At 44.1% G+C, this 17,680-nt stretch overlaps 1 protein-coding gene across 1 annotated transcript in view; it reads left to right on the forward strand.

Annotated features, from left to right (window-relative positions):
- The window catches only part of arr (low-density lipoprotein receptor-related protein 6), an 801,354-nt gene that overhangs the window by 247,341 nt on the left and 536,333 nt on the right, over positions 1-17,680 (forward strand). The window contains exon 9 of the mRNA XM_080275999.1: positions 2,324-2,497. Within this exon, the coding sequence (XP_080132125.1) occupies positions 2,324-2,497 (174 nt within the window). The remainder of the gene's footprint in view (positions 1-2,323; positions 2,498-17,680) is intronic.

Consider the following 17,680-nt stretch of genomic DNA (forward strand, 5'->3'; position numbering starts at 1 on the left):
ATTCTTTCCACTTCCTTCTTTCTATGGGTGACTTTACACCGAGTGCCAAGCCAAATGGTTTCCTGTACACCAGGAAACCATTTACTTTGCTGGGTGGTAACCATATAACCAAATTATGGTGCCTGGTGGTTTAATGGGTAATTAAGGTGCTCCAGTCAGGTTGAGCCAGTGTAGGTTTATATCCAAGGGATGGTTGGGGTTTATTGCTCATGTAATGCCACTCAGGGATGAGTGAGGCTGGTCACTCATCTTAAATGTCAGGACCAACTTGCCTAGCCCTGGGCTCCTATTCTCCTCATGGGGCTTCACAGGATTACAGTAGATGATGAATGAGTGAATGAAAGGGACCACTGATGCCATATTCATTGTTCGACAGCTTCTGGGAAAATATATAGGAAATATAGGAAAGAAAAGGAATCTGTTGTTTGTTTTTGTTGATTTGGAGAAGGCTTTCAACAGAGTTCGTAAGGAAGTGGTGAAGTGGGCAATGAAAAAGCTTTGGATTGAGGAGTAGATGGTTAGAGCTGTTATGGCTATGTATGTGGGTACTCACACCCAGGTGAGAGTGAATGGAGATTTTAATGATGAGTTTTCCATGAATGTTGGTGTGTGTCAGGGCATCTTGAACCCCTTATTGTTTTTCCTGGTGCTTGAAGCTCTTTCACGTGACTTCTGAAATGGATTCCCGGGGGAGATGTTGCGTGCTGATGATTTAGTATTGATTGCAGAGAGTGAAAGGGAAGCTGAGGAAAGATTTAGGAAGTGGAGGGGGTGGTATGGGGCACAGGAGCTTGAAAGTAAATGCAGAGAAAACAAAGGTGATGGTATGTGTGGTTGGTGGCAGTACTGTCAGAGAAGAGGGAAAATGGCTGTATGCAGTTTGCCACAAGGGCATAGCAAGTAGTTCCATCTTGTGCAGCGTTTGTGGTATTATTGGTGGACTACGAGATAATACTGATTTTGTGTGTGTGATGCAGAAGAGCATATAGAGATTGTTAGGCATGAAAGGATTGAGCTTGTCAGTGATTTTCTTGAGTGTGCGGAAGATTTTTGTTGCATGGGAGACATGTTATGTGCTGGAGGTGGGGCTGCAGCTAGCTACAGTATGTGGCTAGAGTTAGAAGTGGTTGGAAGAAGTTCAGGGAGCTGTTGCCTCTCCTGACACTGTGAGGTCTCTCCTTCTATGCTAAGGGGTCTTTGTATGTGGCATGTGTTAGTGTTATGCTGTATGATAGCGAGACATGGGCATTAATGGAAGAGGATATTTGAAGGCTCAAACGTTAAGAGATGACAGTGATTAGGTGGATGTGCAGTGCATCCCTGAATGCGAGACCTGGGGGGGACTAGGTTTGCTATGAAAGTGCTGAGAGGAAGGATGGGACTGGAGTGTATTGGTTTTGTGATTAAGAGAGGTAAACTGAGATGGTCTGGTTAAATGGAGAGTATGGGGAATGACAGTGGGGTGTAGAAAGTGAGAAGTTTGACTGTCAGGGGTTGGGCTGCAAGTGTCTGACTGAAAAAGATCTGGAATAAGGTCTTAGAATGTGACCTTAGGGATATGGGACTGAACAAGGAGGCTTTCAGAGATCAAGCAGTATGGAGAACCACCTGTAGGCGAGCACTGCTAACGCATATAAGCATGTTTGACTATTTATAAATGAAACGATAAACAAACTGTTCCACCATGGTTGGTCAGAATCTTATCAAAACTGAGTTGACTTTGCCCTTGATTTATGACACTGATCATCTTTCAGCCAAAATTTAATCACCTGTTCCTCTGGTGGTCCTAAATCAGTTTACCAGCGTTAATGCATTTCCTCTCTCTCTCTCTCTCTCTCTCTCTCCTCTCCTCTCCTCTCCTCTCTCTCTCTCTCTCTCTCTCTCTCTCTCTCTCTCTCTCATAATCTTACTAACAGACAGACACAGACAAGGACAGACAGACAAACTGGAACAAAAACAATTCCCCATTACAGTGCATGCAGATGTAATAATAGAATTCTGGTACTTCTTGAAAGTCTTCCAAATTGTAGCACCATAATGTCATAAACAGTGCTTGTTCAGATGGTCTACAGGCTTTGCTGGAGTAAAAGAACAAGTTACCGAATGTGGAGTGTCTGTATGATAGCAGCACTGTGATTCACTACCACTTGAACCAAAATTGATTGACAGTACAGTATGAAAGCATGTATGCCTCTTGTGAGGCATAATTAAAAGGCATTTGTTTGCTTGTGATGCCTGGTTAAAAGGCTTTTTTTTCTCTCTCTCTCCTTTCATATTTTCTTTCATGGTCGTTTGATTTTCAAAATATTTTTGCTCCTCTCAGATGCACTGTATTCAGCGTGCACGACTGGATGGATCTGACCAGGAGGTGGTGGTTAAGGCAGAGGTATTCAACCCAGATGGAGTGGCAGTGGACTGGGTTGCTGGTAATCTGTACTGGACAGACACAGGACCTGATAGGATTGAGGTAGCCCGGCTTAATGGAACATCTCGGAAGGTAATGTTGCATGAACATATATATATATATATATATATATATATATATATATATATATATATATGTATGAACACCAGAGGAATTATAATATTGCCCTTTACTGTCATTTTATGTGGAAGCAGGTGGAGTCAGTCAGACTTCCTTGAACATGGATAATTTCTCCTCCAAACTACTGGAATAACAAAACTTGTTTATACCTAAGTAGGACAATATATGGGGATAAATATAATTGGTTTTTGGGCCATAAGTTTACAATCACAGTTTTGCCAAATTTCTGGTTATTAGCTACTAAACAGAATGGAGAGAATGGATTGGCAGTGTTTACACAGATTTTGCTACTCTCAGTCATGGACCAGATAACCCTTTTCTCCTATATTTTCTAGTGACTCAACATTCTTACCCTCAAATTTTTTCTATGTGAAGGCAAAAAGTTTCATAATTAACCATGCCTCAACATTAATTTATGTCCTTTTGAATGTAGCATTTCTCACAGTTTCAGCAACATTTCTTATTACTTTAACTTTGTCCTAATTCTTTTCCCATATTAAATGCCCTATATATATATATATATATATATATATTTATTTATATTTATATATATTCCATCCATCCATCATCCAATTCTTCATTGCCCCATGAGAAGCATAGAAGCCCGGGGCTAGGCAATTTGGTCCTGACATTTAAGATGAGAGTGACCAGCCTCACTCATCCCTGAGTGGCATTACATAAGCGATAACCCCAACCACCCATTGGATATAATCCTTCACCGGCTCAATCCGATTGGAGTGCTGTAATTACCCACAAAACCACCAGGTGCCATAATTTGGTTATATGGTTACCACCCAGCATAGTAAATGGTTTCCTGGTGTACAGGAAACCATTTGGCTTGTCACTCAGTGTAGAGTCACCCATAGGGAGAAGGAAGAGGAAAAAATGAAAGAAAGACAAAAGAGGGAGTGTAAAGTCACCCGTAGGCAGAAGGGTGAGGAAAGAATGAAGTAAAGAAAGACAGAAGAGGAAGGAAGGAATAGAGAGAGGAGAGGAAAGGGCAGACACCCCCGAGAGCAGCACTACATCGAGTGAGTGGATGGTGAGCGCCCCCACCTACCACAACCTATATACAGTAGTACCCCTCGGGTAGTGTTTTTTTGGATAGCGGTTTCAGGGGTAGCGACAGGATATAAAAACCCCCATGCACAGCGGATAGCGAGAACCACCGCGTGGATAGCGACCACCTGGCCGGCGGAGGACGAGGAAAGAGAAGATGGAGGTGTTCACGACTGAGATGAACCACAGGAGGGTGAACCAACGACAAAAGACTTCTCAGCACTGCTAGGAATGTTGGGAGAGTTTCATGAAAAGATAAAGAACTTGAGGTTTGACACCCATGATGAAGCTATGCAGCACCTCAACAAACTCACCAGTATCAAGAAGTTCAATGAGAAGATCCAGGCAAGGCAGCAGTCACTTATCACCAGTTTCATGAGAAAAGAGAATGCAGGGCGTGAGGCAGCGAGATGAGCTGTAATGAATGACACAGATGATCTAGATACTCCACCTGTTGTTACTGATGAGGAAATTGTCTTTGAGGGGCTTGATGACGAGGAGGAGAGAGAGGTGATGAGGATAGATCAAGAGGCACATCAATGGGGGGCAGGCATTGAAAGTGAATGTGAGGGAGAGCGAGAGCAAGATCGCCCCTGCCCCAGCCCCCAGTAGACCCCAAGCCAACTTCTAGTGTGTCATATTCAATAAACAACAATCCAAACCAATAAAAAGTAAGATTATGTATCCTTCTTTCATGTCTAATATGCACTAGTCTTCATTTTGCAAACATTATACATGTTATATATGGCTGAAAACGGAAAAATGGGGTGAATTGTAAAAAGCTCCAGACTATTTTGATATATTTAGGTAAGAAGTTTGACCCAAAGATAGCGGTTTCATGGATAGCCACGATTGTGCCAGACTAATATGATCGCTATCCAAGAGGGTTTACTGTATATATATATATATATATATATATATATATATATATATATATATATATATATACAGTATATATATATATATATGCTCTCAGGTGTCTGGCCTTTCCTCTCTTCCATCCTTCTTTCCTTCCATTCTCTTCTGTCTTTCTTTCCTTCATTCTTTCCTTGTCCTTCTGCCTACGGGTGACTTTACACTCCTGTCTTTTCTGTCTTTTTTTCCTTCATTCTTTCCTTTTCCTTCTGCCTGTGTGTGACTCTGCACTGAGTGACAAGCCAAATGGTTTCAATCAGGAAACCAATTACTATGCTGGGTGGTAAACATATAGCCATATTTTAGCACCTGGTGATTTAGTGGGTAATTATTGCGCTCCAGTCAGTTTGAACCAGTGAAGTTTTATATCCAAGGGGTGGTTGGGGTTGATTGTTCATGTAATGCCACTCAGGGATGAGTGAGGCTGGTCACTCTCATCTTAAATGTTGAGACCAACTGCCTAGCCCCGGGCTCCTATGCTCCTCATGGGGCAATGTAGGATTGGATGATGGATATATATATATATATACTCAATCCTCGTAAGTCGTGTGTTCATAAATCACGACTAGGTGGCCGTCAGACTGCCAGGAACCTTAAATCACTGTTAACTCACGAAAATCACGGATCTAGGCACCCAGGGCGGCCTTTTCTGAAGAGAACCGTAAATCGCAGCATTCAAATTGAAAATCGCTACCCAACAACCAATCCCTGATGGCATATGTGCATACTAATGCCTCCATGTTGTTGTTGTTCTTGTCCCACCAGTCCACACACAACAGAACGTTGCTGTGGAGTACGAGAGTTACCTGCCTTTTTTATGCAACTTCCCCCCGCCTCCTACCTGCCATGCCCCCCCCCAACCCCCCCCCTCCCCCAATGAAGCGCTTTAGGCAGTATGGTGTCAAGAAGCTGCCGCAGTTGTTGTACAGTCAACGTTTGGAGCTTATTTGTCGTGCTGAGAGGGGAGAGAATTTTCAAAGCTGGCGAAAGAGTTTGGGAAGAAAAAGTGCCGAGAGGTTCTAAGTTCTTCCCAACACCACCCCACTCCATTCACTTAACCCCTAGGGTACGCAATTCCCCAGCCTCGACTGCCCCCCCAGGACGCAAAAACAGGCCAATTTTTCGACTTCCTCGAAGGTTAAAAGTTTTATGCCCGATTTATAGAGCTTGAATTTACACACCTGAAAACGCAAACCCCACCCTCCTAGACCCAATAGTTACCGAGCTATGGCCCGTCAAAGTTTATAATAGTTACCCATCGCGGCCCCGGCGAGAAAGAAAATACGCCGCTCGCGCCTGTTTTCTTTGCAACAATACGTACAAAAATCACCAAAATCAATTTTTTTTGCTGTGTATAGATGTTATAAACCATTGTAATTGCCTAGAAAAAAATAAAATAGTGACAAACCCCCCAAATAAATGATAAAAAAAAATTATCCTTCCCTCCTCTCCTCTCCTACCTCCAATCCCCTCCCTCCCCTTCCCTTCCCTTCCCTTTCCCTCGCCTAATCTCCCCTCCCCTTTCTCCTCCCCCCTTTCCTCCCTGCCGAGCTGTCAAATGTAGCAAGGGAAATTGGTCACGAACCCCCCAATAAAAATATGATAAATAGTAAAAATTATCCTCCCCTTCTCTCCCCTCTTCTGACCTCCAATCCCATCCCTCCCCTTCCCTTCCCTCCCCTCCTCTCTCCTCTCCTTCCCTCGCCTAACCTCCCCTCCCCCCTCCCCTCCCCTCCCCTTGCCTCCCCTCCCCTCCCCTTGCCTCCCCTCCCCTCCCCTCCCCTCCCCTCCCCTCCCCTCCTAAATAAACTGATATGTAAATAAATGACGGGGAATCGACCTGATGGCAAATTGTCCTGAAACTGTGGACTCAACTGAGGAGCGTACGAAAAACTGTTTACCAGAGAGAAGTTAGTTTGTTTCGTCGCTGCAAACGAGTGCCCATTTTGAATTTTTCATATTTCCTTTTGTATTGCTTTTCGTACAGTTGAGAAAGATATTTTCGTATTGTGGAATTTGTCCTATATTCATCGCTTTCGTAACACTGAAAATTCATAACTCTGGTTTTCATTTATCAAGGACTCACTGTATATTTGTGTGTGTATATATATATACTGTATATAGATAGATGGATAGATAGATATAGATAGATATATATATATATATATATATATACAGCATACTCGCCCGGAACACGTTCTTGCCGAACGCGCTCGCAATTATACACGATTAGTACGGGATATGTATAGAATAATGTAAGATTAAAATATTTACAGTACTGTTCTAGTAAGTTTATGTGCAAGTTAAAGTATTATTAAATAACGTTCAAGCAAGAAATAAAGTCTTATAACCAGTTTTCTGATAGGCATCACAATATTACCTTTTTTATTTGTTTGTTAAATATTTGCTGTACTGCTTTTCCACAGTACTGTATTTGTAAGTTAAATATTTACTATTCTGGTATGCACCTGTAAGTTAAAGCACTTAAAGAAAGTTAAAGCATTAAATAAAGCCTTGTAACCAGTTATAGATTACACACGATCGGTGGGTTCCGAGACAATTCGCCATCATGTCAATTCCCCGTCAAAACATGAACGATTCCCCATCAGGACAATTCGCACCCTGTATGATTCCCCGTCATTCTATAAATATATTAATCAATCAATACTTTTATAAATATACTTATTATTAATTAATCAATACTTTAATAACTGTATTTCAGGGGGATCCATCAAAGCCTATGTTGTCTTGTTATTGTTGTGACGGCGAACTGGCTTGACAGCGAATACCAGACACCATTTCGCTCCCTAGGCTCCCTAGGCGTGGTGTTTTGTTGTTGTCTGCCATTGGTGATCAATATGAGGCACTTTGGATGGTTGGAGGGATCATTTGGTGTTGTGGCTTGCAAGTACAGTGCTGCACAGCAAGGCTTCAACGTGCAGGTGCATGGGCACGAGGCAACATTCCGATGCCGACTGGTTTCGGCATTGGAATGTTGCCTGGTGTTTGGGTGTCGGAGTTTTGCTGTGCAGTGCTGTGTTTGTGGGTTGTGACATTGGATGGGCCTTCTGACCACTTGGGGTGCTTCATATTGATTACCAGTGGCAGATGGCAGCAGGGGACCACATCTGGGGGATATAGGGAGCAAAATAAGGAGTAGTTAAAAGTTACGCGGTTTCGCGCGGAACGCGCCATGTTAGGAACGAAACCCATGAGTTGGGGGCGAGCTTACTGAATATATATATATATATATATATATAAATACAGGTAAGCCCTTAATTCACGTGAGGGTTAGGTTCCCAGACCCTTCGCGTATGTGGTAAATAAGCGTATATGTTCTGCCCTTGTGTGCACATAATTACGCATGTCTACTAAGTATATTACATCTGAATAATACTGTTTATGCATTACATACACCTTATAAACTAGCATAAAGTATGAAAAACAACAAAAATGTAAGAAATTTAACACTGAAACCTGACAAGCACAAGCGCAGGTGGAGACATTTCAGCAGCCTGGTGCACAAACCCTCACTGCCTCCCATATGCTACATTCTGCCTTCTTTATTGTCCAAACAGTTGACTCATTCACCCCAAACATACGGTTCCAAGCTAGTTCACAGGCGTAGGTGAAGACACTTTAGCACTGTCTGGTGCACTAGCCCTCACTGACTCCCGTATGCTACGTTCTGTCTTCTTTATTGTAAGAACAGTTGACTCGCCCCCCAAACACATGGTTCAGAGACATTTCACAATGAAGTCAATTCACCATCAAAACATGGATGATTCAGTCATTCTATAATTATACTTATTATTCTATCTATCTATCTATTGCCAGACGCCTCAATCCCGTTTGGGGTGGCCACAAACAAATCGCCTCCAAGTCGCCCTGTCCCCCGCCATTTCACTCCCCTGCTCCCAGCTCACACCCCCCTCTCTCATATACCTCTCCACCCCATCCCTCCATCTCATCCTCGGCCTCCCCCTCCCTCTTTCCCCCTCCACCTCACTCACATACACTCTCTTCGTCAGTCTTTCACCCTCCATCCTCTCCACATGGCCAAACCACCTCAGTGTGTTCCTCATAACGCTTCCTATCACATCCACATCCACACCACAACGCTCCTTTATATCCTCATTCGTCAGCCTGTCTCTCCATGTGACTCCACAGGCTCCTCTTAAATAACTCATTTCCACTGCTCTCACTCTTGACTTGTGTCCTTCCAACAGCGTCCAAGCTTCACTTCCGTACGTTAGAGTTGGTATCACAATACTGTCATGTAGTAACATTTTCACTTCCATGCTCACTTCCCTGTTTCTTATCACTGCTTTCAAGGAACCAGCAACCTTTCTTCCCTGCTGTACCCTTTCAAGCACTTCCCCCTCCAAACCTCCATCCTTACTCATCACACTACCCAAGTACTTAAATGTACTCGCACTTTCCAATTCCTCACCATCCAACCTCGCTGTACATCCACTGACTTCACCTATCTCAAAGACCATCACTTTACTCTTCCCTACATTCACCTTTAGATTCCATTTCTTACACACTCTCCCAAACTCATCCACCAAGCCTTGCAGCTCTCCTTCGTCTTCACTCAACAACACAGTATCATAAGCAAACAACAGTACAGGGAGTTTCCAAACACTATCCTCTCTCACCATGGCCACTCCAACATCCACTACCCTACCTTGTACCTCTTTTATTACCCCATCCATGTACAGATTGAACAACCATGGAGACATGACACATCCCTGTTTCAACCCAACCTTCAAAGAGAAAAATTCACTTAGATCACCATCCACACGCACTGCAGCCTTCGCACCATCGTACATACTCTTCACAGCATTCAACAACTTTTCATCTACTCCATATATTCTTAACACTTTCCACAATCCTTGTCTATCCACCCTGTCATATGCTTTCTCCAAATCCATGAATGCCGCATACAACTTCTTTCCCTTCTCTAGAAACTTTTCCACTAAAGGTCTGACAATGAATATCTGATCTACACAACCTCTTCCCTTCCTAAAGCCTCCCTGTTCTTCTCCAACTAGTTTCTCTGTTCTTTCTCTAACTCTGTCAATAAGTATCCTACCATACACTTTTCCTATTATACTAAGAAGACAAATGCCCCTATGATTACCACACACTTCTTTTTCCCCTTTTCCTTTGTACAAGGGAATAATTATGCCTGACTTCCAATCCTCCGGGACTCTACCTTCCTCCCAGGCCAATCTGCACATCTTCCACATCCATTCTACTACTATCTCTCCCCCATGCTTCAGCATTTCACCACACACTCCATCAATTCCTGGGGCTTTCCCTGATTTAACTTTCTTCATTGCTTCCACAACTTCTATCCTACTGATTTCTTCCTGTCTTCTCACCTCCCTCCTTCTCCCAGCCATTCCCCAGCCACTTATACTCGCATTACTTCAATCCTCTACGTTCAACAATTCCTTAAAGTGTTCTCTCCATCTGCTCACTTTTTCTCCCTTGTCCACTAGTAATCTACCATTTTTATCTTTCACTCCCCTACTAACTTCCACCCTGTCTTACTCTTTTCACCTCTCTCCAGAACATTTTCTTACAGTCCCTCCACTTTACACTCAAATTTCTTCCAAATTCCTCATGCACTCTCTTCTTACTCTCTCTTACTAATCTTTTCACCTCTCTCTTCCTTTCTACATATAACTCTCTCTTCCGCCTCTCAACCTCTTCCACGCCCCTATTTCTCATCCATCCATTGTATGCTTTCTTCTTTTGTGCCACAGCCTGTTTCACCTCTTCAGTCCACCATGCTGTTCCTTGCACCCCCCTCCGTCTTCTCTTCCTTCCACACACCACATCACATGCTGCACATATTTCTTCTGTAAATATTCTACACACACCTTCCACTGCTCCTTTACCTCAGGATGGGCCCGACAATTATCGAGGAACAGAATGACCTTTGAATCCTCAGGAAGTCATCTTTCCCTCAGGTGCTGTTTGACTTGGGGCACCAAATGATGGTGGAACCAATCAGTGAATATGTATCATGTAATCCAAGCACTTGTTTGGGGCTCATAATCAACAGGGAGATGGACTAGTCCCTTAAAAGCTCGGGGCGACTTATACAGTACTTCCCAATCACCAGAGGCCTAAGTTTATGCATGCCTGCAGCATTAGAACACAGCAGGACAGTCACTCTCTCTTTATAGTTCTTAAATCCGAAGGCTACTTTTTCAGATCGCCCTGCCAATGTCTTCTCAGGCATCATGCGAAAAAAGAGGGAAGTCTCATCGGCGTTGTAACAGAGTTCGGGATCGAGGTTATACTCCACTAGCAATTCACAAAATTTCTCTTTGAAATCCGTAGCTGCACTCTTATCAGCCGACCTTTTCTCACCACAAATCTTGAGCTTCCTAATGCCATGGTATTTCTTAAAACAATGTCACCAACCTAGGGTGAAAGCACACGGCTCTTTTATCCCCATTTGTTCATAAAAATCACGCACCTTTTCCATGAGAAGAGGTCCAGTAATGGCACAACCCTCCACTCTTTTCCCCAAAAACCACTTATATAGCGCAGTATCCAACTCCTCAAATTTTGCTGTCTTAAGTGTATGTCTGTTTTCTTTAATTTGAGTGACATCAGACTGTGTAACATATTTCAAAAGCTTGTCTTTTTGCTTGCGTATGTCATAAATACTGTAGTGCTGGACCTGACGTTGTACTCACGTGTCAAATCACTTTCTTCAGTCTTTTACAGATTTCTGTTTTGTGTTTCAGGGTCAATATCACTCTTACCCTTGGGCATACTGTTACTGGTAGGTGTACTAAAAGCCATGGCTGATATTCCACCAAATGTTACGGAATCTATCTACCTATCTATCTACAGTGCTCGTCAGAAGTATTCAGCGTTGTCTGCCGGGCGCGCAATACTTATGGCCAAAAAAGAATCACCCATTTCTGGGGGTAAGAATTGAGCCACAAGTTTGAGCTCCGAGCATGACGTCACGGTAGCCTGGGGCCTTCTGACGCGCTGGTTGGTTCCCGCCTCAGTCGCCCACGGGCTGCCTGAGAGAGAGGAACTCCGCCGAGTGTCCCTCTCAAATTGCGCCATTTTTTACCGAGTGTCCCGCAGTGTTTTGGCCTTCAAAACTTTGTTATGGCACCTACCCGTGAACTATCGAGTGAAATCATATCCCAGATCATTGCTCTAAAGGAGGCAGGCCACCAGACAAAGGAAATTAGTGAATTGGTTGGTGTGGCACGATCGACAGTGCGTCGTTGGTGTGCGCGGTTTCGGGAGGAAAACAGTGGTGAAGTTCCCACAAAGAAACCGAGGTTTGGTAGGCCTAGGAAAACTTCCCCAAGGTCTGTTAATGTTTTAAAACGTGCAGTGGAGTTTAATCCTCGTGTGAGTGCAAGGAAAATTAAGGAGAGCAACCCAGAAGTGTTTGGTGAGGTGTCAGTGAGAACAGTGTCTCGTAGGGTGCATGAGCTTGGTTACACAAGTCACAGGCCTGTGAAAAAGCCTCTTCTCTCTAGCAGCCAGAGAATTCGTAGGCTTGCCTTTGCTAATAAATATCTAAATTGGGGTGAGGAGCAATGGTTGTCAGTGTTGTGGTCTGATGAGGCAACGTTTAGTGTTACCTGTAACAGAGGAGCATGCAAAGGTAGTGACCCACTTGACCCACGGTATGTAGAAAGCACAGTTAAACATCCTGATTCACTCATAGTATGGGGTTGTTTTTCAGGGAAGGGTTTGGGGGAGCTTGTTGTACTTCCCAAGAACCTTAGAGTGAATCAGGATGTTTACCTGGAGTTTCTGTGTGATCATTTACCAGACTCCTTCGAGCTAACAGGTGCACGAGTGTTTCAGCAGGACGGTGCACCTGCTCACAAGGCCAAATCGGTCACCAATTGGCTTCGTGACTGCGAGGTATCATTCATGACAGACTGGCCAGGAAATAGCCCAGACCTCAACCCGATTGAAAACCTCTGGTACCTCGTAAAGAAGAGTCTCCAAGGGAAGGACGTGAGCTCTCTGCCTAAGCTGGAAACCGCCATTCGTGACTCCTGGGACAAAATACCGCTCCAGCACCTCAGGAGCCTCGCCCTTTCACTTCCAAGACGTCTCAGGTCCGTGAAGAAACGTAAAGGCTACCCTACGAAGCACTAAAGGTAAATAAAATGCATTATTTATATGTTTTTTCAATGTTGAAAGGTTTGTTTCTCAAGAGGGACGCAGGGCGCTCCATACTTCTGACGAGCACTGTATAGCCCGACGCCCTAATCCCGGAAAGGGTGGCCACAGACAAAACGCCTCCAAGTCACTCTGTCACCCACAATTTGACTACCCTCCCCCCAACTAACCCCCCCCTCCCTCATATACCTCTCAACTCCATCCCTCCACCTCATCCTCGGTCTACCCCTCCCTCTCCCTCCCTCCACCTCACCTACATACGCCCTCTTAGTCAGTCTTTCATTCTCCATTCTCTCCACATGTCCAACCCACCTCAGTGTATTTCTCCTAATCTTCTCAACCACATCCACATCTACCCCACAACGTTCCTTCACTTCTTCATTCGTCAACCTGTCCCTCCATGTCACTCCACATGCTCCTCTCAAGTAACTCATTTCCACTGCTCTCACTCTTGACTTGTTCCCCTCTTGCAAGGTCCACACCTCGCTTCCATACGTCAGGGTAGGGATCACAATATCATCATGCAGTGACTTCTTAACTTCCATACTCACCTCCCTATTTCTCATCACTGCTTTCAGTGTACCAACAACCTTCCATCCCTGCTGTACCCTTTCACGTACTTCATCCCCCAAAGTTCCATCCTTACTCATCACACTGCCCAAGTACTTGAATGCACTCTCATTCTCCATATCCTCACCACCCAACCTCACTGCACACTCTGTGACTTCATTCCTCTCAAACACCATAACTTTACTTTTGTTTACATTTACTTTCAGCTTCCTCCTCCTACACACTGTCCCAAATTCATTCACCAAACCTTGCAACTCCCATTCATCTTCACTCAACAATACTGTATCATCAGCAAACAGCAACACAGGAAGCTTCCAAATCTCACCCTCATTCATTAGGGCCAGCCCCACATCCACTGCCCTACCTTGCACCTCCTTTACAACCCCATCCATATATATATTAAACAGCCATGGAGACATCACACACCCCTGTTTCAGTCCCACATTGAGATCAAAGAACTTACTCAGCTCACCATCCACTCGCACCGTAGCCCTAGCCCCCTTGTACATACTCTTCACAGCACTCAACAATTTCCCCTCCACTCCATATATTCTTAATACCTTCCACATACCTTGCCTATCTATTCTGTCATAAGCTTTCTCCAAGTCCATGAAGGCAGCATACACTTTCCTTCCCTTCTCTAGATACTTCTCCACTAAACATCTTAGAACAAATATCTGATCTACACACCCTTTTCCCTTCCTAAATCCCCCTTGTTCTTCTCCAACCAGCTCCTCTGTCATATGCCTAACCCTGTACCGTATATTTTACCAGTCACACTAAGAAGGCAAATACCCCTATGGTTACCACATACTTCTCTCTCCCCTTTTTCTTTGTACAGAGGAACAATTATACCTGATTTCCAGTCCTCTGGAACCCTTCCCTCTTCCCAAGTCAGTCTACACAACTTCCATATCCACTCCACAACAATCTCACCCCCATACCTAAGCATTTCACCACACACTCCATCAATTCCTGGGGCCTTTCCCAGCTTAATCTTCATCGCTTCCACTACTTCTGCCCTACTGATCTCTCCCTCCCTCCTCTCATCTCTTCTTCTCCCAGCCATTCCCCAACCACTTATACTCACACTGCTCTCACTCTCTACATTCAACAAATCCTCAAAGTGCTCCTTCCATCTCCTCAATTTCTCCCTCTTCTCCACCAACAATCTATTATTCCTATCTTTCACTCCCCTATTACTTCCCCTTTCACACTGCCTTACTTTCTTTACCTCCTTCCAAAACAATTTCTTACTTTCCCTCCATTTCACACTCAGATTCCTCTCAAACTCTTCATCCACTTTCTTCTTACTCTCCTTCACCAGTCTCTTCACCTCCCTTCTCCTGCTCACATATACCTCTCTCTTCTCTCCCTCATCTTCTCCCCTACCTCTACTCGCCAACCATTCACCATATGCCTTCTTCTTTTGTTCCACAGCTCGTTTCACCTCATCATTCCACCATGCTGTCCCTTGCACACCCTTGCATCTCCTCCTCACTCCACAAACCGCCTCACACGCTGCGCCTATCTCTTCTGTGAATATCTTACATACGTCTTCCACCCCTTCCATCTGCTCTAGCTCATACCTTCCCAATCTTTCTTCCACTATGCTCTTATACCCTGTCATTTTCTCACTATCTTGCAATTTCTCCACTCTTCTCACAGGAGCTGCTTCCTCCTGTCTTCCCCTTCGCCTCCTGAACCACTTTCTTTGCATCTTTACCTTGGCCATCACTAAGTGATGGTCCGAGACTCCATTCCCCCACCCTCTCCACACTCTTGCATCCAACACTTGTCTTCTCATTCGCTCATCCACACACATGTAGTCTAGCATTGCCTTTCGTTCAACAAGTTCACCATCCATCCTCCTCATTACTCTCCATGTATACCTGTGGATCATCTTATGACGAAAGTAGGTGTTGGCTATTGCCAACCCCTTACAAGCACAGATGTCCACCAAAGCACTACCATTCCCATCTACTTCAGCTGGCACACCCCACTGACCAACCACTCCATCCACTCGTACATTCCCAACTTTGCCATTCTTGTCTCCAATCAACATCACTCTCTCGCTTCTCTCAAACTTGTCCATACATGCTTCTACTCTCGCCCAAAACTCATCTTTCACTCTTGCCACTCGATCCTCTGTTGGAGCATACACACATACAATCGCCCATGCTTGTATACCTACTTTCATCCTCACCCATACAATCCTTGCACCCACTGTTCCATACTCTCTTATATTCTCCTTCCACTTCTTGCTTATCATCAGACATACTCCCTCTCTTGCCCTCTCATTCTCCCGCACATATACCTGCACCGTATTCCCATTCTCTCATCCTTTCACCTTTCCATTTAGTTTCAGTCAATCCACATATATCCACTTTTGCATCCTCAAGCACCTGAACAATCTCTCTTTCACTTCATCATTCACTCCTCTCACATTCCATGTTCCCACCCTAAGAATGTCCTTCATCCGTTCCTTAGTCGTCAACATATGGTCCGTCCGGGTCCGAGGTGCTTTATTTGCTTTTTTAGTTGGTTCTTTTTACGCGGTGGGGCACTAACCCACCACCAACCCTTTTAGTCATCTCGTACAACAAGCAGGGATACTGGGGAAGTATTCTTGAAACCCCCCTACCCCCAGGGGTATTTGCACAGTGGTATTTACACTGTTAATCCTCAAAACAATGGCAGGGACTGCGGTGATGCGCTCTGGCGTCGATGGAATGAAAACATTCTGGCGGGATGGTTGCGCTGTGAATTTGAAATGCCGATTAGGTCCGGGATTTTCCCTGGTTGATTGATTTTGGAATTTTTCTTTAAACTGTCTGGTTTAGCGCCAATTCTGTTTGATTGGCTTGCGGATAGTTAAGGTTCTGTTGTATGTGGGTGCTCTCACCCAGGTAAGAGTGAATGGAGACTTGAGTGATGAATTTTCTGTGACTGTTGGTGTGCATCATGGGTCAGTTTTGAGTCCCTTGTTTATCATAGTACTTAAAGCCCTCTCACATGACTTCAGAAATGGACTCCTGTGGGAAATGTTGTATGCTGATGATTTGGTATTGATTGCATAGAATGAAAGGGAGGCAGAGGAAAGATTTAGGAAGTGGAGAGATGGTATGGGGCACAATGGCTTAACCCCTTCTTTACCGACCCCTACCCCCAGTGTAAATACTACGTTTACCTCCCATACTGACCTGATAGCTCCCTCTCCCGTAGTGTGAGGTGTTGTGTATATTTTTTGCCACGTCGAAACTATTCACTCTTTGTGATTTATTTGTATACTGATGATCACATAAACCCAGCATGATGTTGGTAGTAAAAAAAAATTTTAAAATAAATCATTACGGTATATAAGTTTACATATCTTATGCTGAAGTACTATTACCCAGGTAACTACTGTACAAACTGACTTGAAAATAATGTCCTGCACAGATGGATGGCTTATTTATTTACCTTGTAAGCTGAGCATGAAGTGTGTGGACACACGTGATGGTGATGGTGGCCTTGACCCATTTCTTGCCAAGAGTGCAGCGTCACTAAGCTCGCTACTAATTTCCTCCTCCTCCTCACTCACATCAACCTCGCTATCATTTTCAGGATCACAGTCATCTACTGACACATCAGACATTGCTGCATCATCATCTGATACATCTAAAGTATCCTCATGAGGAATAAACTCGTCACTATCGGAATCCACCAGAGACGCCATGAGAAAAAAATATCCTGTACACCCTCTCTCGTGGTCAAGTGCATGGTAACTGACTCTCTCAGGCAGGCCAAGGGGTGTAAATATTGCCGTATGTCAGCAGAAAATATAGTATGATATCTGTAGTAGAAATTATAAATAAAATAATGATTGGTCTAAAAGAGGTTACATCACAGATGAGTAAGCAAGCCATTGGTGCCAACGCAACTCAGTCTTGACGTATCTTATGATGTCAGAATTTCGTCACAGACTTTGTTGTCAAAACACAGAGCTGTTGCTAACACGAGGTCCTCAGAAACAGCCTTACCGGGCTACCCTGAGGCCCATCAGCTGCCATTCATTAGAGGGTGTACCAGCGTACAATGGTAGCAGTTCTGGTATCTCACGGGTGTTTACAGGCGATGTACGGGGGTACATCAAAACACATTTTCGGTAAAGAATGAGTTAAGAGTAAATGCAGTTAAAACAAAAGTTATGATATCAAGGGGTGGTGGCAGTACTGTCAAAGAAGAGGGAGAGTGGCCATGTGCAATGTGCCACAAGGGCATGGAACATAATTCTATCTTGTGCAGTGTTTGTGATAAGTGCATGCGTAAGAGATGTAGTGTTATTAGAGGTAGACTGGAAGATAATGTTAATTTTATATGTGCCGCATATGCGGGAGAGCAGGTGGAGATTGTCAG

The sequence above is a fragment of the Coenobita brevimanus genome, chromosome 63 (assembly GCF_032717465.1).
Source record: "Coenobita brevimanus isolate Jiangsu-jjx chromosome 63, ASM3271746v2, whole genome shotgun sequence".
NCBI lineage: Eukaryota > Metazoa > Arthropoda > Malacostraca > Decapoda > Coenobitidae > Coenobita > Coenobita brevimanus.